Source organism: Mustela nivalis (genome assembly GCF_964662115.1).
Source record: "Mustela nivalis genome assembly, chromosome: 2".
Classification (NCBI taxonomy): domain Eukaryota; kingdom Metazoa; phylum Chordata; class Mammalia; order Carnivora; family Mustelidae; genus Mustela; species Mustela nivalis.
In genome coordinates this window covers 77,791,907-77,815,083 of record NC_139021.1, presented here as the reverse complement: position 1 = coordinate 77,815,083, position 23,177 = coordinate 77,791,907, and the positions used below count along the sequence as shown (strand labels likewise).

The 23,177-nt window shown below is 42.2% G+C and overlaps 1 protein-coding gene across 2 annotated transcripts in view; it reads left to right on the top strand.

Moving 5' to 3' along the window:
* Positions 1–23,177, top strand: part of CLVS1 (clavesin 1) — a 181,937-nt gene that overhangs the window by 2,389 nt on the left and 156,371 nt on the right. For both annotated transcript variants that reach the window (XM_082719003.1, XM_082719004.1), the window contains exon 2: positions 10,077–10,704. In XM_082719003.1, the coding sequence (XP_082575129.1) occupies positions 10,250–10,704 (455 nt within the window). In that variant the 5' untranslated portion in view covers positions 10,077–10,249. The remainder of the gene's footprint in view (positions 1–10,076; positions 10,705–23,177) is intronic.

The following is a 23,177-nucleotide window of genomic DNA, read 5'->3' as shown; positions in this document are numbered from 1 at the left end:
AGCTCTGGTTGCTTCAAACCAGAAACTCAGACCAAGAATCCAGTGTCTCCAGTGCTTCTGTCTTCCTGTGCTGAATACAATTTCCTGAGGTTGGGGAAATCTCAAAACAATACTGCTTTGGTGAGATTTACAGACTCTGGCTCAAAAGTGCTGCCTTTCTCTGATGAAATACTGTGCTGGGCTTATTAATTTTTATACAGTGCTACTATCTTGGCTTCTTTTTTATTCTTTTCTCTATTAAGGGCCATCTTACTTTTTAAATATTTTCAGTAACATAACTTTCTCCTTTTAATAATGGGTTTAAAAATGAACAGAAAACGTGTTTTCCATCAGAGTGGTATCACACGCTTTTGAAGACATGTTCACAGAGAGGCATGATCCTTTTAGAATGATGGAGTATAAAGCTTGCTAAACTTTTATCTCCCAAAAGGGGGAATCAGGAACTCTTGAGAATTAGTGGTGTTTGCTCTCTTTTGCAAGCTTTACAAAAGGACACCTTATTAACCCTGTGTGTGATGTCCATTCATGACTTTATACACTTCCTCAAAGCAGAGCCATATTTAGTAAAAGGATTCAGAGTTGGATTTTTTCTTCTTTCCTGTTACATGGTGATCGAGACAGAAGGTAACAGAGCAAAAGGAGTATACAAAATATGAGGTTTGGTTGTGTGTCATCTGTCTAGAAATACCCCTCAACATTGCCAAGAGAGGTCATTCCCTACATTATGCCCTTCTCCAAATTTTAATTTATTTTGATTACTGTTCATTTTATCCAGATTTACTGGAATAGATTTGTTTCAAGAGAAAACCTACAATGTGAATTTCTTCAAGTCTGCAACCCCCTAACATTGATCCCAAGTGTTATATATCTCCAGAGAGAGCCGTGTTTACTTTCTATCCAAGTTTATGTCAGTTTAAGAGAAGTTAGCTTTTTTTGGTTTGACTTTTCAAGGATGTGGAAATTAACTAGTCACTCCTTCCCCCAGCCCCCAAAATACTTTCATTTATTCAGTTAATAAGTTCATTATTCTTCACTACCTCTACTGCCCCTCACAGCCCTTTATCATATCTTCTCTGACCAGGTAACACAATCCTCTCCCCTTTCATGAACATGTTATCACATGACAAGGAGTATCAGAGAAAGTTTTCTGGTAGGAGACTCATTTTCTATAAGCATTTCTTCTTCCTGACTTCTGAGCCAGCAGAATTTTCCCTATATGTGTTTGAGATGATTGTTCTTGTCTTCTGGACCCTTTTAGCCACATCTCTAATTCATAGATACTATGCAAAGCACCTTCCCCCATTTCTTCTCCTTAAAATAACATCATGTCAATTCAGCTTCTGTTACTGCTCAAATGTTTTACATAAAGTTCAATACCTTTATATGTGCCAAGCACATAGTGTATTCAGTGCTCATTCTTCTGTAGTTTGGGATGAAGGGAAATTGTGGGCTTGGAAATGGCAGAGGAGCTCACATTACAGGTTTTAGAAGTAAGAGAACTTTAGTCGGGTATGTGGCCAAATAAAGCAAAATAAACAAAACATGTGAGATTCTCCTCTTTTTCCTTGTCCCCCTTCTCTTTCTCCCTCTCTTGCCCTTAGCATCTCTTGCTTCCCCCCCCTTCCTTTCTTGATTGCTTTTTGTTGACATATAGAGCACACAAGCATGTGTGCAATTAATGTAGTGAACTAATGAGCTTTTATGAGTGCTGGTATCCAAATGGAGTGAGCACCCATTGTTTGTACTCTCCCATTGGGCAGAGTCACCCTGCTGTCCACAGACAGTGTGAGCTGACTTCAGAGATAATGAACCTACCTTCTCAACCCTTTGGAATCATTACAAATCCTCTAGAGCAGGGCTTCCCAAACAGTGCACACACAAACTGCCTGGGTACTGCTGATGCTACTGAGCCACGGAACCCACTTTGAGAAACAAAGACAACAGTTTCTTTCTTTCTGAACACTCCCACCTTAATGTCTGAGTAGTAAAAAACGGCACTTATACTAAAGCAAAACCAAGACCACTCTAGGCAATCTAGTTGAGCCATCACAGCTGTAGTTGAATAGAAAGGGATACCAATAACCCCTTCCTTCCCACCTCAGCCAGGCGCACCTTGTTGGGTTCCACCTTCACCTGGCAGTTTTCTTAACTGATCCCTGCAGTTGACGTCATCTGCCCAAGCACATCTGGAAGAAGGGTCCCAGTCCCTTCAGCATGCTGGGGAAAACACTGAGAGGGAAAGAGGGCAAGTGGATTCAGTGGCCATCTTTGGCTGAGCCCTGCCTTTCTCACATCTCTCCAGATCCTCTTCCTCTAGAGTCTATTCTTAGAGAAATACCCTCTTCCCTGGATGACAGAAGAGTCGCATGTTTGTTTGTTTTTTCCTTCCCCTCCCGCTGATACTCCTAAGAAGCACAACTGAAATTAAATTTTAAATTGGGGCATTGACTGCCAATGACTACTTATGGGGATAGTTTAATAGCATAGAAAAGCATTTTAGTCTAATTTTCTATGTCTCAATAAATTTTTCCCTGTAGATTGTCTTTATTTAGAATACAGTGAGTTATAAGGTAAACACTACTTCAACTAAGTACTTTCCTACCATGAGGAGGCAGAAAAATCCCATGCCTTCCTTGCCAGTTGTCTTTTCCTTCAACTTGTATTGTTTGCCCCAAAGCAAGCTAAAAGAATAAAAGTTGTGTAGGTGTTCTAGAACACAGGACACAATCCTCTGTCAAAAAGTCCATCGTCAGAGTTCCAGACGATTCTAATTCTGATCTGGCCTTTATTTTGGGTAGAAGTTCACAGTGTCTCTACTCTGATTAAACTCCTTCCAATTTACTTTTAATCTTTCTTAAGAGCAAGAGCAAATGGGAGCAGATGACAGTGCTTAGCTGCTATTTTAAAGACAGCCAAGGGAATCAACACAATGAATATTTATATGGCAAGGGTAAGCCCTGGGCTAGGACTGAGTTAAAGGTGATGGACATTTGAAGGTGTGCCAGAGGCTAAATTCTGGTCACATTACACTTTCAGATGATTAAAGGCCTCTCCTTTATCCTTCTGGAATTCTCTCCCTGCCCTCGGCATAGCTAGTTTGCATCTGCAAGTTGAGTAATGTTTGATAGAATGCTGATGGACTGGGAACCAATCTGTTACTCACAGGATTTCGAGTCCTTTGCCAGTACTTATGCAGAGAAATCCTACAAGCCCTCATGGTCAATTTCAAATTCATTATTTGGAAAAAACAAAAAAATAAAACAAAACCAAACAAAACAACCTCTTCTGGTTAGCACCATTTAATCTGAGGATTAAATGTTATGTATCACCAGCTGTAAGGGAGCATATCATCTTTCAGGAAAGATTTCAAATACAGTTGTACTTTAAAAAAAAAAAAAGATTTTTGCTCGTTGTGATTTTCAATTTTGGTCTAGATGTATCAGCAACATCTATTTTTATTTCATTCAGTATAAAAATTCCTTTCAGCATTCCTAGGGGAAAAAATATTCAGTTAAAAATTTTGAAGTGACATTTTGGAAAGTTGAAGAGCCATCAGGGTTGACCTAATTCAATATACCTTTAAAATTTGGAGACATAACTTTCACACCTTAATGGAGGAGGTAGTTGATTAGACTTTCATGTGGAAAGTTTTATCCTTCAGATTGATCTTTCATTATTTTTCTTATAAAACAAATACGGCTATAATTTCTCATTTTCTACTGTATTAATTTAAATTTATGTGTACTTAAAATGTTTCTTCTGTGTTACTAGGAACATCTCAAAGCAATACATATTTGAGACATTTCCATTATTTATTGATGTTCTTATATTTCAAACAATATCTAGGCTTTATAGATTTCATCTTTCTGGTCATGACAACAATATACTCTTTCCTCCCCAAATCTGGCCGACTTTACAACATGCTTTAAATGATCTCCCTTAGGACTGGTGGAGTGTGGGTGTGTGCCTGTTGTGTGAATGAGTCATTGGGAGGGCACAGGCATCCAGAGTGGTGTAGAGAAAGGACCTAAGCTGAGAAGCCGGACTAGGTCATTGACAGAACATGGGCCTTAGATCAGGGAGGCTGTGGTGTCAATCTTCATTCTTCTAGCTATAATTAATCTATCTAAATCTCAGATTTATCCTTTCATCTAATAAATACCCAACTTTAAAGGTGGGTGTGGAGATTAGATCGTAGAACAACAAAGCTTTAGGTACATAATAAACACTCAGTGAATATTTATTTTTTCCCCCAATTTTTAACATTAGTTTATTTCTGACTTTAAGACAAGTTCTTTGTTGTTCTAAGACTCCATCTCTTTTAACCTGGAAACAAGAAAACTATGATCAACAAGATCACAGTAAGTGTAAGATGGAGTTTTATTTCCAAAACACTTTTACCTACATCATTTCACATGATCCTCAGTATCTCCCAGGAAATCCTTCTTCTTCCTACCTATTGCAGGATCATGTAACAATGAGGAAAGATAATTGGTGTAAAAGGCTTTGAAGTAATACATACTCACCTACATATTCTGTAGACAAGGTGCGGTTATTATTAGTCTGATTGTTTCCCACTATATTTAATGTGAGTTTTTGAAGATAATGAAATAAATGCAAGTAACAGATTATAAAATAACCGAAGTCAATTTCATTTGGATTATTGTACTTTCTAAAATGATTTTTCTGCATAGATTCCTTAGTTCATAAATACTACGATGTATGTTTTATAGGTGTGTGTGTATGTGTGTGTACAAATTCACCTTTTTAAGACTGAATTTTTTTTCAGATTTATTTATTTGTATGACAGAGAGAGTGAGCCTGCGGGAGTGGGGTGGGGGAGGGGCAAAGAAAAAGAATCTCAAGCAGACTCCCCACTGAGTATGAAGCCTGATATGAGGCTTGATCTCACAACACTGAGATCATGGCTTGAGCCGAAATAAAGACTCAGATGCTTAACTGACGAAGCCACCTTGGAGCCCCATAACTGAATTTTCTATAAGGAAATATACAAATAGATTTCTTCTAGGGGCACCTGGGGAGCTCAGATGGTTAAATATCTGCCTTCGGCTCAGGTCATGATCCCAGGATCCTGGGATTTAGACCCCCATTGGGCTCTCTGCTTGGTGGGGAGCCTGCTTCTCCTTCTTCCTCTCTTGCTCTCCCTGCTTGTGCCCTATTGCTCTCTCTGTCAAATAAATAAATAAAATTTTTTAAAAAAATTTCTTCTAATGGAAACTTGAGATGAACTGGGAATCATAAATCTGTAGATACCATGATTTTAAATATCATGATATGAAGACTCTTCTTTCCTCTCTCTCATACAAAATACTACTACTACTTAAATTTCTAGTTCATTAGAAAAAGCATGCATTTAAAGTAGAAGTTAGCTTCTGCCTTGGGTGCCCCAGAGGTTGTGATAAGTTACTCTCCATGTATATGTAACAATGTCTAAATAATGAATCACTTGTACCCAAACAGCAATGGGAAAGATGATTTCTGAGGCTCACATGAATCTGCCTAACGTGCTTTTTTTGATTATCAAGCACATTTCGGTGCCCAAATCATGCTTGGCACTCTGCTAGGCATGGCAAAATATCAATCCTTCAAAGGATCTTTGATCGGCATTTTAGCCAAAGGAAGATATGCAAAGGAAAGTGAACATTTCTAACAGCTGGAAAAGGCATAGACAGCTAGATTTTTAAATAGTTTCAATCCTCTTCTGAGGAAGAAACAGAGACAAGACTGGACATCTGTATGGTATGGTATTACGGTACCTAAGAATATCTGTGAACTCCTTCAGCATGTTTAGGTTTATGGAATGGTAAATCTTGAAGGAATTTTGGTAAAGGACAGTAAGTTTCTGAGAGGAAAGATGACTTGCTGAAGGTCACATAGCTCTTACGTAGTAAATACTAGAGCCTCTTTGCTGCACCTAAGGGGCAGAAAAGCACAGTAGGAAAGAGCATGGGACCAGAGAAAGATTACTTGGTCTTGAATCCAATTTTTCTGGTTAGCAGTTATGCAACCCTGGGAAACTCATTTAACCATTTTATGCCTCAGTCTCCTCATCTGAAAAATGGGGACAATAATACACTCATTTCATACAGTTGTTCTAAAGACCAAATAATGTAATATATTAATAGAGAATATGTAAGTGCCTGGAACATTGTAACTATACTTATAAATATGATAAATTAAAGCTATTATTATTATTCATTCCACTGGACAGAAAACCACTCCTACTTCTTCATGTGTACCAAGTCCAGTGTATCTTTTCATACTTAGTTGACCAATTCCAAAAAGTTGAGTGAGAACCAAATCCTTCCCATGAACAAAGGATGGCAGTCAAGTAAGAACACCACATCCTGGAGAACACTCTTAAATGGCACAGCATTTTTAGCCACAAATATTAACAATTAAAGTTGTTATTTAAATAGCAGATGATTCAGACTTCTGAAGCGCAGCAGTTGCCTTTAATGGAAAATATCTATTTTATCTCAAGTGATCCTGGCTTGGGTGTTCTCCCCAGAAGCTTCTACCGTACGCCGAGGATAGAATAAAGATGTAAAACTGAAGCAAATGTATTTCTATATTATAGATTGGAAGCATAACTATGTGTGGAGGTGGTCATGAAAAATGCAATCTCAGCTCTCCCCTTGAACCCGTGGTAATTTATTTCAGAAACATTATGGAGTTCTCTGAACTATAAGGTGTGTAACTTTAAATCTTCTGAAGGGGACAAGCTGTTGCTATGACTGGTGCTCTGAGCATCCTGTGCCGTGGCTAGGAACTGTGAACATCACCCAGCCTGCTTCAGGGAGGCAATGATCTGAAGTACAGTGTGCCTAGGCTGAATTCTCCTGGGCAATTAAAAGTCAGCTGCAACACCATCATTTAAGGAAAATGATTCAGAGGCACCCAACAGCAGGGGAAACCACTCACTCGTTGAAATAATGTTTTGGTTACTTTCTTTATTCATTTATTCTCTCTGTACTTATTAGGCACCTGTGTGGTAGACACTGTTGTAGGCATTGAGGATAGACAGTGAACATAGCCAAGTTGCTCCGCTCATGGGCTGACACTCTTTGTGTCAGGCACTGTCTTGGGGAGGCACAGGTGAGTGAGATCCATCAATTCTCAGCAAGGACTTTAGAGTAAAGAGGGAGAGAGGGACATGGCAATGACATGATGTGGTTGGGGCTGTGGGACTGCCAATGACCTGGGAGGTCAGGGAGGGTTTCTTAGAGAAAATGGTGTCCAGATGCATCCTGAAGGGTGAAGAAGAATTCATCAGAGGTCATGCTTTGTCAAGGCCCACAGAAGTGAGGAGAAACTTCACGTGGCTGGGTATGGCTGGTGAATCTGGAAAGAGATAAGGACAAAATGATGAGGAGTCTTGGAAACCTTATTACATGGTTTTATACTTCATTCTGGGACAACTGGCAGGTATTGGTCAATGTCCATCGAGGAATGACATGAGCAGATTTCAAGTAGAATCCAGAGAATGCGGGGGGAGAAGGGCAAGGTTGGCAGCAGGGACCAGAGAGGATGTTACAGGGGCACCATAGAGAGGATGCTACAGGGCTAAACAGACGAAGACTGATATGACCCTGAAAAAGACAGGAAAAATGGATGGAAAAAAACAGGCAGATTTAAGAAATATTATGGAACTAATTGTCTGGAAGTGGGTGGAAGGGAGAGAGTCAAATAATAGTAGACTCCCGGGTTTCTAGAATGGGAAATGGCACAGAAGATGTCAGTCACTAAGAGATGGAGGTGGAGGAGTGAACTCAGGATGAGGAAGGAGGATTTGTTCAGGCTTAAGCACATGGAATTTGTGGTGTCTAGAGGACATCTCTGTGGGGTTGTTGAGAAGGTGGTTGGATGTGTAGCCTGGAGACCAGGAGAGAGCCATACAGAGAAGTCATATTACATGTAGGTGGTCAGACCACGGGGCAGGATCCTGGAAGCACTATACTGAAGTGTTCACAGAAAGAGAAGACAGAACAAGTGTCGGCAAGGCTAAGAGAAGAATCAGGATGTCTGGAGTCAGAGGAAAAAAGAATGGGAGAATGGTGGAGAGAGTTTTAAGAAGGATGAAGTCATCAGTATCAAATACTGATAGAATTCACTCATAAAGAGGACTGAAATGTGTCTATTGGATGTAGGAACAAAAAGATCATTCTCTAGTAGGGTGACCATCTGTCTGGGTTTGCTGAGATTTGTCCCCGTTTATGGCTATTGTTCTAGCATTATTATTATTGTAAGTGCTCCCTCATGTTTAAATTTGGATGGTAAATTATATGATCATTCTGCTCAAGTGGTTGGTGGGAGCCGTGAAGACGTTGCTGTCGGTGTGGGGATGAATTAGAAGAGGAGACATCAAACACAGAAACTTTCTGAAGGGGTTTGGTAAGGCTACTACATAGGGACATTTAACATCAGATGAACATCGAGCTAGAAGGATTCAGAAGTTTCTTCCAATCCTGGGAATAGTTCGTAGCATTATTTTCCATTTAGCATTCTAAGTCCTTAAAATTAGTGAAAATGAAGACTTTGTTTTATTTCTCATTTTCACATGTTACAGAACTAAATGCTGTTTTCTTACAAGTTATTTTACAAAGCCAACATTTTATCTGTAAAATTTGTCTTATTTCATTATCTTGAAGATGAATACATCCAGTTACCTGAACTGTTCTTCAGCTCCTCCATATCACAGTATAAAGCAGAAACGTGTGAGCTGATTGTCCTAAATTAGGCAGAAGAATCAGTTTTGTCTTTTAATTTATTTTGTATGATAAAAAAGTACCAATAAGAATTAGTTTGGGTATAAATATTGTGCCTCTCGTTGCAAATACTGTAGACCTGGGGAAAAAAACACATGCCTTCAAGTTCATTTACACCTTATATGTCTTCTGATTTTTGCAACTTCTGGGTTACAACAAACAGATGTCTGAGGGCATTTATATTTAAAATGAGAAAGATGCAAATAATAGGGGTGTTCCTCTGTAAAAGGAGGTGTAGAAGTCAAAAGAGATGTATCTGAGGAGATTCAGTCATTATCATAAGTAAAAGGATAGCTCAGAACAACAAGAAAATCGTAAAAAATGGGAGCAGGGAGGTATCCTGGGTTTCAAGTCCCTTTGCCTTTCCTGCGGAAGAGTAACAATGGCCAACAATAAAGCTGCTGTAATGTCCACACGTGAGCCTCCTTTCTCGCTGCCGCTGAATCTGATTCTGGAAGCTCAGGTTTCCAGCCAAAGGCGGCCACCCTCCCCCTTCCCCCCAGGCCATTGTTAGTTCAGTTTTGAGTAATTAGGTACCTGTGGGGTTAGGTTAGAGTGACCTTTAACAGTCCCTTTTTTATTGTTGGGATGCAAACGACTGCCTTTTAAAGAGGTAGGGGGGAGGGCACTTGTCTGTGAAAGGTACTTCCGATTGAGAAAAGAGGCTAATGGGGAGCAATAAATTGTACAGCAGCCATAATTTCTAGGACTTTGAATAGCCCCATAAAACAGGCAGCCGCAGAGGGGGGGTCTTTCTCTCTTCATACCAGTTCTGAGAGTAATTAATGGAAGAGCCATCGATTAACTAATCTGACCGTATGCTATTGTGTTAACCAGTCAGTGTAACTAAGAAGTTCCCAAACATCTTTCAAAAATTCACGTATGATGCATTCAGGATGTGAAGGATAAAATTCTGCCAATTACACGATTTTATTTATTTTTTATTTTTTAAAAAGATTGTATTTATTTATTTGACAGAGAGAGAGAGAGAGCAAGAGAGGGAATACAAGCAGGGGAAGTGGAAGAGGAAGCAGCAGACCTCCCGCTGAGCAGGGAGCCCCATGTGGGGCTGATCCCTGGACTCTGGGATCTTGACCTGACCCTAAGGCAGATGCCCAAAGACTGAGCCACCCAGGAACCCCAATTATACCATTTACCCTTCATTCTTTGGAGACCTTGTCTAGTCAAATCCCAGCACAATACTGATTTTCTATCTCAGCTGCAATTAATTTGCCTAGACGTTGTATCGTCACTGTTTCATCTCTCTTGTGTGCATTTGTTTTGCAGTAAGGAATGGTCTCAGAGTTGCTTCTTTTTTGGATGGCCCCCGCCACATAAGACCTGAATGTCCTACTGCTCTCCAAAAACAGAAAGAAGACCATCTATTTGTCTGCTTTGGTGGCAACTTGGTAGTAACGAAACTGTTGAATGGGCCCCGATTTCGGCAGACCATCAGGTGAATGGGACCAGTCTCCATTCTTCCAAAATATCAGAAATTAAGCACGTGGAAAGGAGATTCGGCCAAGATGACCCACTTACAGGCCGGACTCAGTCCAGAGACTATAGAGAAAGCTCGCCTGGAACTGAATGAGAACCCAGATGTCTTACATCAGGATATCCAGCAAGTCAGGGACATGATCATCACCAGGCCTGACATTGGGTTTTTACGTACAGATGATGCCTTCATCCTGAGATTTCTCCGAGCCAGGAAGTTTCACCAAGCAGATGCCTTCAGACTCCTGGCCCAGTACTTTCAGTACCGTCAGCTCAACCTGGACATGTTCAAAAACTTCAAGGCTGATGACCCTGGCATTAAGAGGGCTCTCATCGACGGGTTCCCTGGAGTGCTGGAAAACCGTGATCACTATGGCAGGAAGATTCTTCTGCTCTTTGCCGCCAACTGGGATCAGAGTAGGTAAATGTAGATAGTGTCTTTACTTGGTTTTTCCTTTTCATAAGCATCCTCAATGCATGTTTGGGGCTGTATGGCGTTTGTTTTTAAAAAATTCAAAAAATGTGTGATGTGGGGGCTTTATTTAAAAAAAAATATCTATCTATCTATCTATCTATCTATCTATCTATTCATTTCACGAGGCCACAAAAGATGATTTAAGGCCGCAAGATTACTCATCATCAAAAGGCAATTCTGGATTCACGACTGTGGTTTGGAACAATAGAATCATAGTGTTAGAATTGTAAGATACCTTAGAAATCATTATTCTATTCATCAGAGCGGGTCATTTATTTTAATAAAGTTGAAAGCTGGTCTTCTAGAAGAACCATATATTCTGTCTTTCGTGTTCTCATCTTTAACAACCAAAACAACAAAAATGGATTCGGTAGATGGTTTTAAATCAAATGTTTTCAACACATAAATAATTTCTTGGCTCCTCTCCATGACTTTAATATCCTATATTTCTTCTGAGTGCCAGAAATGCATCTCTCCCTGAAAACTCTATAAAAAACCCCGAACTCAGCATGTCTCAAACTGAACGCACCATCTTCCATACTCTCCCTGCCTTTTCATCTATCCAGTCCCTCCATCCAGAAACCTGAGTGACTTCCTGAGCTGCTTCTTGCCTTTGCTCTTCACATCCAATTAATTGCCAAGTCCCACCCCTTTCTTCTTAAGAACATCTCAAATCTCATCACCTCTCTTTGCAACCATTGTTACTGCCTCGATTGAGAGCCTTATCATTTCTCACTTGAATTCCTACAACAGACTCTGACCTAGCATCCCTTCTCTGATCTGCTCTCTTCTGAGCCATTTGGGTCTACATTTTGGAGTGACCCTTCCAACCTTCTGCGATGTCACTCTGCTGATTAAGATTCTTCAGTGACCTGGAAGGCCTTCAGAGCAAAGTAAGGCCCTTTATGACTTGCCTCGTACCTCTCCTGCTATGTGTTACCCTTTGCCCTTCCTGATAATCTGGTCCAGCTGGAAGGAAGTATAAGCCTTGCTTTGAGTAACTGACGTTTTCCGTGTCTCTAAGCCTTTGGACTTGCCTCATCAGGCACCGAAAGGAGAGCCCAGCCACGTCTTACCCCAGTTCCAACCATCCTGGACACGGTCTGTCTACTGATTCATACTCATCTTTATGCTTCTTTTCTGTAGAGTTTTTCTCCATCCTCCCCCCCAACCCTTCTCAGTTAGGTGCCCTTCCTTTGTTCATATTTCTGCTAAAGCATTTGCAATAGGAGAAGACATTGTTATTACAGCTATTATTTTGGAATATTTATATCATATACTCTACTGAGCATTTATAGATATTATCTCATTTAACCCAATGACGACTTTTCATGAAAGATAATACTGTTATCCCTATGTCACATTTGATGACACAGACTTTGATAAATTAAGTCAGTCACTCAGTATCACATAACTGGTGAAACACGGAGTGGGCATGAAGCACCGGTAGTCTGACCTGAGAGTTGTCTTAACAGGACTTCACTGTAATCGTATGTTTACTTGTATACTCTTCATTAGGCCTCCTCCCAAGACTGCAAGTTCCTTGAGGGCAGGAAACTGCCCTTTTTTTTTTTGCCCCCTTTTTTTTTTTCATGTTTATCTCTTTGGCACATGGCACGATATCCAGTAAATCTGAGTGAGAAAGAAAGAATGAATCAAGCTCCTGTGACTTTAGTCTTCACAGAAATATCATCACGGGTTATGGGGCGCCTGGGTGGCTCAGTGGGTAAAGCCTCTGCCTTCTGTTCAGGTCATGATCTCAGTGTCCTGGGATCGAGCCCCACATCAGGCTCTCTGCTCAGCGGGGAGCCTGCTTCCTCCTCTCTCTCTGCCTGCCTCTCTGCCTGCTTGTGATCTCTGTCTGTCAAATAAATAAATAAAATCTTAAAAAAAAAAAAAAACTTAAAAAAAAAAAGAAAAAGAAATATCATCATGGGAATGTTTATGGTCTCTGGGGAGACACAGGTTTAACTTAAAATATATCAAAGAATCCCTCCCTAATAACTAAAAGGAATTTCTAGGATGGCCCTTTATTACTTCATATCATTCCTCCTCCTCCTAAAAATGATAATATTGTAAGACACCTTTGAACCACTGGCTATTTTCTGGTTGGGAGGCTGGCATCAGGCAACTTAATCCTGAAGATGTATCGCAGGGTTTTAACACTATCTATCGGTCTAGAGCTTGGTCAGCTCTGCACCCTGGGCCCGAATGCCTTTCTCGTTTCTGCTCTGTTAACACAAGGTCCCTGACAGCACATCGACTGACCACAGGAGAATTCCTTCTGAGACACACACACGCCCATCGACTCAGGGCATCAGACTTATACCCGAGGAAACAGCCATCCTTTGGACAATGGCACGATAACATTTTGGCGTTTGGAACAGGCCAATTTTGATGATTCCGGAGAACAATCATACTGTCTCCATTTGCTCTTAGTTGTAAGTGTTCTAGACCTTCCATCGGCTAAGACACTAAGTAGTGATTCATACATTAATAAAAAAATACATCATGGCAAAATATCTTATTTTGTATCAGCGATTGGCCGGAATGTATCTCAAAATGTGTTAACAAGTAATAACAAATACTGATAGTAAGAAGAAGCGAAGCTCCAGGACAATAACCCAAATGTTTGTGATTATGATAACCTTGAACGAGTTACAGTTCTCTGTTCCTTAGTTTCCTCAAGTGTCAAGTAAGAAGCTCCAGCTAGGTAATCCCTGAGACACCTCTGCTCTAATGGCCCATGACTGTAAAGCTCATTCAGCCTGATCCTATGGATGGATGGAAAGAGATTTTAAAATTCACTTTATAGCTGTCTAACTCACTAGGCTTTTCGAAGTAACCTTTCTCTCTTTCTCTCACCCTCCCACTCTCTCCCACACCCCACAAAGGCTGAGTCTTGAGGCATTTTTTTTTCTCCAAACTATACACTACTATTTGTTCCAAATCTTTTGGTTTCAACAGGGAGGTAAAAGATCAGGCTCTCCCATTGATAGCCAAAGATCCTTAGAAACAAACAAACCTCAGTTTGAACCCAGGAACTATCACATGCTTTCCTGGTTATATGATCTGGGGGACCAGCAATTTCTTTGAGACTCAGTTTTCTCATCTGTAAGGTGGGGATGAGGGTCATCTAGCTAATAATGCAGTTGGGAGGATGGAATGACAAAATGCACTTGAGGAGCACAACTCATTGTTTGGCACACGGTAAGCACTCAATAGATATTAGCTAGTATTATTAGTAATATAATAAAACACCCCCTACAAAAAATAATCAACCACGGATGGTAGATAGATAAAGATAGGAGTACAATACCTAAAAATGAAAATGGGCCAGTGGGTGCGGTCTGCCTGCACACCCATCCTAATTACTTCTTTGTTTTCTCCCCGAACATATTCCAAGTCACACAGATCCAGCCTAAATGGGGCCCGAAAGGCCCGGAAGAGTTGGCACAGCTTTGCAAAATGATTACTTCACTCTCATTGGGCACCTAAGATGACTGGAGAACGATTTGCATGTCTCATATGAAAGGTTTACGGAGATTAAAATGGTTATTAATATTTATTAAAACTATGTAAATCTCATTCATCTAAACCCAGACAGCATGAACAAAAGCGCAGAGAGGTGAGCGATAGGAAACGCTGTCCTCCAGACACATGAGGGGGGCTCTGTGGGCCTGGGTTCGGCGCCAGCTGAAGGGCCGGTGTGCCGGGCTCCCGGAGCATGATCCGGCCTCCCCCAGAAATCGGGCCTCAGTGGAGGGCTCTGTGGCTTCTATACTTCCGGAGACGGCCAGGCTGCGCTGAAATGAGTTAGAGGAAATCAGCGCTCACCTAGTTATTCCTAAAATGATGCTGGCACTTTCTGGGCCAGCAGAATTTACGTTTCAGCTCACCAGCGTGGTGCTTACTGGAGACACAGGGGAGGACCACCCCCGCTCCCTGAGCCCTTGGCCCTTTCTCACCTAAACTCAGTTTGCCCCTTAGGAGCTGATAAAAAAGAAATCCATTTCTCGTTTCTTTCTGGTTCGCGTACTTGTACCTGGTCCTCCAGCCCGATAGACCCATACGCAGCTGAAGAAGAGTAAAGCTTGGTTAAGTTATTTGACTTTCTGGAGTCTCCATTTCACTAGGTGGAAACAGATGTACTATCTGGCGTGTGGAGCCGTTACAAGGATTAACCCCAATTGCCCTACTTGATGGTGTCTGAAAGGCGTAATGGAGCGGTGATTAAATGCACCCAGAAACTCCGAAGCCAGACAGCCAGCTTCATAGCCCCGTTGCCTTCTCACTAGCCCTGGGCTATCCTGAGCAAGTTGCTTAGTTCCTTATTACCCTGTTTCTCACCTGGGGTGATGATGAATATAGGTTAAAACTAGTTGGTGTCTAAAAACCAATAAATGGCAGTTTTTTCTTAACAAAAAAAAAATTCCAATCAGGCAAATTATCTAGGATACTGAGTCACAAGATGTACTTTCCAAATCCAAATGGTAGGATTTGAACCATGACCAAGTTTCCTCCACTTTGAAAAGTACAAAAAAAAAAAAAAAAAATGCAACAGAGACCCCAAGCCGCCATGCTTCAAAGGGCTCTTGGATAATTCAGCTGTGGCCAGGAGGCTCTGGGAATCATCTGGCCTTAGCATCCCTCCCTATAGTGCTTATTACAGTCTCAGGCTATAAGGCATTTGGAAAGGAGTATCCAGACAATAAAAACCCCACAATAGACTACAATAGTATCCTGTAGGGCCTGGTGTAGACCAGCTTGTCCCCAACTACTTAAATGGGGGAAAAACAGTTGGAAATACATTGAACGTAATAATATATAAAATAAAAAAGTGGATATTCTTTGGTCAGTGTATTATTGGTTTCTCACAATTAAAAAGCTCAGAAATTAACAACCAGTTTGAAGACTAGTTGGATTTTGCAGGAAGTTGGGGCACCAGAAGGAATTGCTGAGTAAGGGCAATTCAGTAGAGCAAAAAGGGGGCCAATGGACAACTTGATCACTACCTTCAGGTATATAGAGTTCTTACAAGAAGGCAGTGAATCTTGTAGTCTCTCTTTCCCCACAAGGGCCAGAGGTTTGGACTAAAGAGCGACCTACTGGTTGGAAGATTAGGGGGCCAAGCTTTCAGCACAAGGGTGAGGGTCTAGGGCATTTCCCTGGGGTGTAAAATTTAAAGGGGGCACCAAAGCACTCAGTAATCAAAAGAAATATTTTTTCCAAAAAAAATTTTTTTAAATCAAAATTAATACAAAAAGTCCATCATGAACAAAATGTCAAAATTTTAAAGAAGGCAGGATAAGGGACACCTGGGTGGCTCAGAGGGTTAAAGCCTCTGCCTTCGGCTCAGGTCATGATCCCAGGGTTCTGGGATCAAGCCCCACATCGGACTCTCTGCTCAGTGGGGAGTCTGCTTCCTCCTCTCTCTCTGCCTGCCTCTCTGCCTATTTGCGATCTGTATCTGTCAAATAAATAAATAAAATCTTAAAAAAAAAAAAAAGAAGGCAGGATAAGAGCATTGATTTTTTTTTTCCCCCTTGTGCCTCAGGCTCCAATATGGCTTGGCAATATTAGCACTGCTCGGGCTAATCAGATTTCAGAAGAGAAAATCCATAAGTTGGCTCCTGATCAATTATATTATAGTACGTAATACTGAATACCTATATACTTTAACAATTGCACAGAACCTTATGGTTCCCAAGCATTTCCATGTACATTTTCTGATTTAATGCTCATTAACCATTTGGAGAGTATCACTAAGGGACAGATGACAAAGAAGTGGTTTGAGGAGGAGAAGATACTTTCTAATCAAGGAACTAAATGACTCATCAATGGAAAAACTTAGACTCAGAGCTTCTAATTCCAAGCTCCAAAGACATCTGGAGCCAATTGTTCAGCCCCTGAGTGATTAGATATTTCAGAACATCCACGCAGCTTTTGAAAGGCTGTGAGTGGATTTCCTGGTGGTGGACGTGTGTGTGGATGAGTGCAGTGAGTCACAGTGGGTAGGATCTGAGGTTGAGTGGCACTGATTCTCAAAAGGGGCACAATGGGTATTTGGAGCTATTCAGTTTTCAATGACTGTAAACATGGAGGAATGTTTAGTATCCCCTCTCCCAGGCACTGGGGCAATTGAAAAGGCCACCTTCACATTTCCAAAGCCCTTGGGGGTAGCTGGAGTTCACTTTGAGAACCCCTGAAGGAAAGTTCTAGAAATGTTCTAACACCAGGCTATGCTTTTTTGCCAAACTCTAGCTATGTCCTCATTCTTACGCTGAACTCAAGAGTTCCCAATTCAAATCAAAATCTGAATCACTGGAACGTTGCTAAATGGAAGTGTGGCTCCAGGGTCCAAATCTAGGTTTTTCACACCTTCTCTTCAGCTCCCTCTTCTAGCTGAGAAGCACCGGGAGGCTCGGGGTACACAGTGAAGCCATTCCTTGTGCATGCATTCTAATGGGGCTCAGACATCAAAGAACGTGCATTAGAAGCTGGGTACACGAGAAGTTGAGATGGTTCTGGAGGCTCAGTGTCAAGGGTCTGCCTAGTCCCAAGTATGAGTCAGAAAAGGAAGCAGAGAGGGACTTACTGCTTCAGTTTGAGCAAGTACGAAAGCAGCTGGGACGCTGATTAAGAGACCAGACTCGTCCTTCTTCGGTGGGATGAACCCAAGCCTCATTCCTTCCTTCATGTGCTCCATAAACATCCCAGCTGCGGTTGCCTAGCTCTGTGTGAGCTCCGGAGGGTCCAAAGGAAGCATTCCTGTTTGGAGCTCAGGCTCCCAGGACAGCTTCTCACACCAGTCCCCCACCCACCCCGAGTCCCTCCTGGCATTCAGTGTCTGGAAGATGAAGTCTACCAGGGAACTGACCTAGCCCTTCCACTTCTGAAAGCAAGGACACTATCATATTTGCTTTAAAATGTAGAAAACAAGCTGGAAGCTGTCTGTTTTTAGGGATGGGTGCTTTTCCACTCACTGTTTCTTTCGTTCTTTCTTTCTTTTTTGGTTTTTGGTTTTTGGTTTTTTTGTTTTTTTGTTTTTTTTTTTGTTTTGTTTTGTTTTTTGGCTTTTTTGTTTTTTGTTTTTCTGGGAAGGCGCTCAGCTGCTCCTCGTCCCCTCGTGCCAGGCAGTAATTTATCTGATGGATATGCTGGAGCTAGTGAGCTCCTTCAAACGCCACGGCTTATTGCTGACCTGTGGCAACCTCCAAAAGGCTGACGTGGCAAACGTTCCGACAGCTCTGTGGCGTGATCTGGCAGTGGGAGATGAACATTAAGTAGGTTTTTTTCTTCTGATTAAAACCCCGAGGCAGTAGGTGGGATATAACTCTTCAAACTATAAATAAATTACCTTTGGCTTTTGCAAGAGCACAGAAGAGCTTTTCGTAAGTAGCCTCATTCCGTTTGGCTGTCCTCAGTTTAAGAACTTGTGGCACAAGGGGGAACAAGTTTTTAAGCCATGCCGAGCATTGGGGAGGGGAGCAGAGACCCGGCAGGCCCAGTGGAGGCCAGGAGCTCCAGAACACGAAGCCTATTGAGAGAGTTATAAGAGAAAGATTTCACCGTCTGTTCTTCCTACAGATACATTCCTGGAATTGCTCTGGTAGCGATCAACTTTCCCATTGTGATGAGCTTGGAAATGAGCAAAAAGGAACAGAGGAGGGTTATTACAACCACCAAATCAAACTTGCTTCCAAATGCTAACCATGTGGCAGACAGTAATGCCCTATTAATATCCCTAGTTTGCAGATGATAAAATTAAGGCTCAGAGAGGTTAGGCAAGCTATCCAAGATCACACCCCTGGGAAGTAGCTAAAACAGGCGGGATCTCAGATCTAATTTATTTGCCAAATTTGGGGGCCACTAAATCAGACATTCGGGAGGGCTCTCAGGACGTATCAGTAAGCAAACAAGCTAACACCAGTCCCTTCCGGGTCTGCTTGGAGATGATGCCTCTGCCTGACGGGAGGGCTGGCCCTCGGAGACATGTCTGATGTCACAGGGCTCTGGCTGCGTATTGTAAAAGCAAGGCAGCTGCGTAGTAAGAAGGGGCCCCAAGGACCAGATTTTACTGACAACGTATCTTTCCAAGCCAGCTGTTCCTCCCAAATTCACACTTAGAAGCCCAGGAGATTACAAGACACAACCCTTATTACCCTGCAGATTAAAAAAAAAAAAAAAAGTCTCCGATGGCTAGAAATTTGAGGGCCTAAGAATAACTGCTTCCTTCTCAGGGCATGGCCCGAATAAGGCAGCCAACACCGAGCTCGCCCTCAAGTCCTTGACTTCTAATCATGCTGCTGTCAGAGCATGACCTGGGTCTAGGTCTCGTGAAGGCCAGCATCGGGAAAAGAAGGCACAGGGAAAGGGCAATTTCTTAAGCATGGGGTTGCCTGTATGCTGTGTTCACTGTTGATTTTCTCATGAATAAGCCTGACTTCTGGAAAGAGCGCTTTATAGGTAAAGGCCCTGTACAACGTGAAGCTCTTCTTGGAGATGAACCACTTTCCCTGGTTCTCAGTAAACTGGGAAGCATCTCCTGATCTCCTTTACAAGGAGGATAATGCAGTGCTGAGGAGGAAGCCCCTTGGCATCTGCCCGGACTTCAACCCCCACAGCCCCTGAACCCTGAAACTCAGCGCTTTAAGAAGCCACCGGCTCTCTTACCCTTTCAATATGGTTCCTCGATAATCGCTCCTGAATGGGGATGTTCAGAACCTTGAGCAGCTGCTGGAATGATTAAATGCCTGCACTTCCCTGAGGTGGTAAATCAGGCCTCAGAAGCCATTTATTGTGAGTGTACTATAAAGCAGTAGAAGTTATTGCTACTCTACTGGCAAAATGTAGCACCGGATAGGAAAATAAAGAGAGGGTACATTTTGTTGTGAAGGCTTTAAAGTGATGTGTTGTTTTTTCGTTGCTCATTCTCCTCCTGTTTCTCATCATTTTTCTCTTCCCTTTGCCTCTAAGTCTTCCCTATCTCTAGCACTTCTTGCTGAGTGTCTCGGGATCTAATTGCAAAGGTGGCGTTCCCACAAGGAACACCGAGTGCCTTTCGGGATTCGAGAATGTTCACAGTGGGGACGTTCCCGGGCATCAAGCGTCTCCTTGTGCTGTTTTATTTAACTTAATTCTCACAAACCATTTGTGAAGGAGATATTGTTATCCTTGTTTTAGATAGAGGGTATTTCTTCTGGATGAAATCACAAGGCTGGCTAGCGGTGTGAATATTTCCCTTTCTCCTTCGTTGTGATGCCTGAGGTCTGCTCTTAGGGATTGTGTCACTGAATCTCTGCTCAGAATTCATTGCGGAATTCCTGCCCAGAAGTCTTTAATCGCTCCTTAATAAAGCTGGTTCAGTCTCTTCGTCACACGTTGCACCAAATAAAACCTTCAGAATTTGGCATCGCTTCCCTTATCCGAAGGACGTCATCTGCTCAAGTCAGAAGGCTCACCCTCCTCTCTTTCCCCTCCCTCTGTTTGTCCCAGCCCTCCCCAGCCTTTGCTTCTGCAGATTCTCCTACGCAGTCGTCATCATGCCTCTCATGAGGCAAGCACGAACCCTCCAGGAGCGCTGAAAAGAGGCATCCTGGGGGCATGAGCTGACTCCAGGAAGTAGGATTAAACAGTAGAGGAAAGTGAATATGAGGAAGACGGAGACAGAAAGAGTGCACTTTGCAGGGACCTAGGGTGAGAGCGAGCCTGTCCCATGGGAAGAGCCTTGGTGAGTTGCACTGAGCGTAGACTCTGACGGCTCACACAGAGAGAGAGGAAGCTGAGGAGGTAGGCGAGGCCAGGAGTTATCCAGGCTTCCCCTAAGGAATCTGGGATTTAGGCTTACAAACGAACCAAGTGCTACTCATCCTTCAAAGCTCATATTCATGCTAAGAGGCTTTGCCCCTGACTGGGGCAACACTGATCTCTCCTTTGTTCTTCCCCAAATTCTTTGCTGCACACTTTTTTTTCAGGCTGCAAGTGAGCTCCTGCAGGCAGAATGCTGTTTTTTTCTTCTTGGTATCCATGGGTACAGAGTAGGGCTCTCGGTAGAATCCCCTCGGCTGACTTGTGGGGAGAAGTTTGGAATGACGGAAAGCCCAAACAGAGAGGCTCTTTCTAGACTCTTGTCAATGACTACACTCTTGTGGAGGGGACTGGAGCTGTGTGCAGTTGAACTTGGGAAGGAAGGAGGACGAGGCTGGGGTGTTCTGTGTACCCCGTGTCCAGTGCTTCGCAGCATGACAGAAGGGAGACCGAGATTGTTGTAGAAACATCACAAGCAACCCAGACCCCGAATTGGAGCCAATATTGTGGGTTCCCCAGGGGCTCCATCCACCGTGTGACGAGCTCAGGTGTCCATCACCCCTTAATGGTGTGAAGTGCATGACTGTCATCATTTTCTTTCATCTCCCAAATTCTGTGTTCTAGCTGTGTCATTGTGCATCAGACCAAGTTAAGAATAGACTTCGCATGTAGAAAGCATCACTGCTCAGGGTTTTACCTTCCCTGCAGAGGACAGGGAATGGGAACCTGACCCCCTGCCTCATTCTTAGTGAACCGCTTCTGATTTCTACTTCATGTCCTCCTCACCTGGACAGGTTTTTGTAGATTTTGTTCATCGCACATTTCCCCATGAGTTTCTAATGAGTTAATCCATCGTATAATTTTATAGCATGCATATTGATTAATATATTACACCCCTGTAGGCAGAGCATTGCAGTTTGATATTTAATCTGTGAAATCTCCCAGAATAATACTGTAACGCCTCATTTACCTTCTATCTTTGTAAGGGAAGAGGGTATTCTAGTGGTGTGAAGTCTTCAAATAGTTGAGGGCCTTCTATGGGCCAATTTTAAAGTTTTATCTTATTCAGTTTTGGTTAAAAAGCAAACACAATGCATTTTTTACTCCCTACCTTGTTAAATATAACTGAACACTTTCTTCATGACAAGTAGTGAGTGTGATGCATATAAATTACTGTACCCTGGGCTAAGAAATACAGCTATCAGGATGGCGATTCCTGGGGCATATGGGCTCGCCCTTATGCCACATGGTCCATACTGGCTTGCTCCATATGCTTCCTAATCCTTTTTTGGGGGGGGCACATATCCTCTAAGCTCTTAATATATGACTCTTAGTGGGGTTGCTCCAAAACCCGCTCTCCTACCTAATTTTCTGTGGGCTAGGACGTCAGAAAACTGAGTTTGTTGAATTCTATGCTTTGGATGAGGACTTCTGGGGAATCCCAAGGGATAAAGTAAATGAGCTGTAGTGGAGCATGAATTTTATAACATCTCATCTATATGCTCGGAAATATGGTTCTGCCTAAAGCACCAGCAGGCAGTGCATGAAGGCCCTTCCATTGTAGCATCTACTTGGAACTGTGTAGAACTGAAAACCTGAGCGATTTTTCTTCCAAGGTTTCTCTAACCCTTGGATTCATATACAATATACCCTCTGACTTATGTATCCTTCTTCTCTATAATACCTCCCTCAGCCTAGCAGGAAAAGACCTATATTTAATTTATATTTGGATTAAAACCCATTTTTATCAAAGTGGTGTCTATCCTTTGTATTGATTTTCTTTTTTATCCTTTGTATTTTCATTTTTTGACTTTTCTAGCATTAAATATAAGCCTTTGTCTCTCATCAAGAATATACTAGGCAAAATAAAGTAGCCTATTTTTCTGTTTATTTTTTATTATATGCCTGTCTTCTCAGCACCTTTACTCCAAGTGATTCACACAGCACTGTCACAGTCTATCCCCTTCAGGCCCTCCCTGGAGCTACTACTCTCTTATATGTCACAGGACCCCAGCTGCCTCACCATGCCATGGTTTTTATATTGATAGATTTGAATTTCTGTTGTTTGGTCCCTTTAGTATCCAGTCACCCAGAGGAAGGGACAGGGGCAGGGACACCTGCAGGGCAAGGATCATCAAGTCAAAGACACCTTAGTCAGGGATTGAAACACAGGAGGTGCTTTCTTCCTTGTTCTTGGCAGTAGGCCAAGAAGCTGACTCTGTGGATAAAGTGAAGCACCTTAACTTGGGTCATTCTTAAGAGGGCAGGGACTTTGGGTCTACAATTGACTACTGGGAATATGTGAATCTTTTGATTCACATATTGGGGGAAAAGGGATCCAGCTTCCACCAGATTCTCAAGCTGCTCACAACCCAGAGAAGTTTAATGACCTCCCCATTAGCTTATTCATCTGCTGGTTTACGCGTGAGTACAACTGCATGGTGTACTGGGCAGGCAAACATCCTACAGGGATAGTATTATAGAATGGTTATCAAATGGGCTCAGGGCTTTATCCTTTATGAAGGGTTGTGTGGTTGTAAGAGTCAGCATTTTCACTTGACAAAATCATGAAAATGGAGAAAGTGTTAGTATATTAAAAATTATTCATA